This window comes from Tupaia chinensis, unplaced genomic scaffold (genome assembly GCF_000334495.1).
Source record: "Tupaia chinensis unplaced genomic scaffold, TupChi_1.0 Scaffold000514_1, whole genome shotgun sequence".
In the NCBI taxonomy this organism is placed as follows: Eukaryota; Metazoa; Chordata; class Mammalia; order Scandentia; family Tupaiidae; genus Tupaia; species Tupaia belangeri.
In genome coordinates, this window is record NW_006160027.1 from 145,805 (window position 1) to 147,933 (window position 2,129).

The following is a 2,129-nucleotide window of genomic DNA, read 5'->3' on the forward strand; positions in this document are numbered from 1 at the left end:
TGCAATCCCTTCTCCTCCATTCTCCTCTCGGGATCTTGGACACGCATGCACATGTGCCCGGCGTGAGTTTTAAGCCACCGGGTCCAGGATGCGAACCGCGGTCGACTACGTGGGAGTCCAGCGACATAGCCATTACACTAACTGCTGGTTCCCTGTTATAAGCAATTTTTGAAGTATAGAAAGACTCCTTATATAGAAATATATAATCAATGGACACAAAATTAAAAATAACTTTTAGCTAAACTTTATTGATATATTTGTTCATAATAATCTCCATGTATGTATTCACAAAATGAACCATCAAATTTGTAACTATTTTAATGCAATGTCTTTAACATAGATTCATTCTGGTGGAGCGTCATTCTCTCATGGATTCCCTGGTGAACAGTAACCACACTGTAGTGACAGAGTTCATTTTATTGGGAGTAACAGATGATCCAGTCCTTCAGGTCATCCTCTTCGTGATCATCCTGTGCTTCTACCTGGTGACCGTATTTGGCAATCTCGGCACAATCATCCTGATCAGAATCTCCCCTCAGCTCCATCATCCCATGTACTTTTTTCTTACCCACTTGGCTCTGGTTGACATAGGGTTTTCATCTAATGTCACACCTAATATGCTTGTAAATTTCTTGGTGGAAAGAAACACAATCTCCTACATTGGATGTTCCATTCAGCTTGGTGCAGCTGCTTTCTTTGGGACAACAGAGTTTTCCCTTTTGGCTGCCATGGCGTATGATCGCTTTGTGGCCATCTGCAACCCACTGCTTTATTCAGCCAAAATGTCCACTCAAGTCTGTGTCCAGCTTCTCCTTGTTGCTTATGTAGGTGGTTTTCTTAATGCTTGTTCTTTTACTATTTGCTTTTATCCTTTACTCTTCTGTGGGCCAAATAAAGTTAATCACTTTTTCTGTGATTTTGCCCCTTTAATTGAAATTTCCTGTTCTGATATTCATTTGTCCACAATTGTTACTTCAATTTCTACTGGCTCCATTGTTGTTGTCACAGTGTTTATCATAATTGTCTCCTACATCTACATCCTCGTCACCATCCTGAAGATGAACTCCACAGAGGGGCGCCACAAAGCCTTCTCCACTTGCACATCCCACCTCACTGCAGTCACTCTGTTCTATGGGACTGTTACATTCATTTATGTGATGCCTGAGTCCAACTATTCAACTGACCAGAACAAGGTGGTGTCTGTGTTCTACACGGTGGTCATACCCATGTTGAACCCCCTCATTTACAGTCTGAGGAATAAGGAGATTAAGGGAACTCTGAAGAGACAGCTTGGTAAAAAAATATTTTTTTATTGATATTTTTGGCTTTTATTTAAATATGAAATATATCTCATAAAAAATAATTTAAAAAATTGAGTGCTATGGTTAAAATATATCTGTCCACATATCACTAGCCAGTATGGAGTTTTTCAGTAAAAGTATATTTCTTTTCAAATTGTAAGTCAGAGAGCTATAGCCCATTACCATTAACAAAATTATGCAGGGGCTAGTAGGTGGCGTGGTGGTTAAAGGTGCTGGACTTCCACATGGATGACCACAGTTTGAGTATCAGACATGGTGGCTTGCTTTTTCACTTTCTTTCTCTGCTCACTATATATAAATAAATAAAATTAAATAAATAATTCTTTAAAAATTATGTGAAATTTAGATTTAAAAAATGACTCAAATGAAAATAATTTAATCTGATAAAAATCTTAATTCTTTTTTTTCAAAAGTAATTTTCTGGTGTAAGTTTTAATTTAACATACTTATAAAATTTAAATACTGTATGTTCAAAAGCATGAAACAATAATAATAGTTATAATTGAGTACCTTTGGGGAGGAAATGTCTAAGTGAAACCAGTATAAAATTGCTCGAGATGTTCATCTTGTTGTAAAGTTATCTGTTGGAATGGGTCACTTTATGGTCACAAAAAAATTTCTCACATCTATTCCAAGCCTCTGATTCTGACCTTGGAATCTGTTAAGTCCTCTGCCCAGTCAAATGAGGTGACTCTCTTCTGGAATGAGACAAATTTCTGAAGTCTTCAGGAACTGAGAGGAACAAACCCTTGGAGTGACTTCATTGTCAGATTCACATCCCGCTGAAGGATGCTTGAGGGAACTGGA

The 2,129-nt window shown here is 37.7% G+C and overlaps 1 protein-coding gene across 1 annotated transcript; it reads left to right on the plus strand.

The window, feature by feature from the left end:
• The first annotated feature begins 368 nt into the window (after positions 1-368).
• Positions 369-1,316, plus strand: LOC102481450 (olfactory receptor 502). The gene has a single exon (XM_006156707.1). It carries the CDS (start codon positions 369-371, stop codon positions 1,314-1,316), a length of 948 nt encoding a protein of 315 aa, XP_006156769.1.
• Positions 1,317-2,129: the final 813 nt, after the last annotated feature.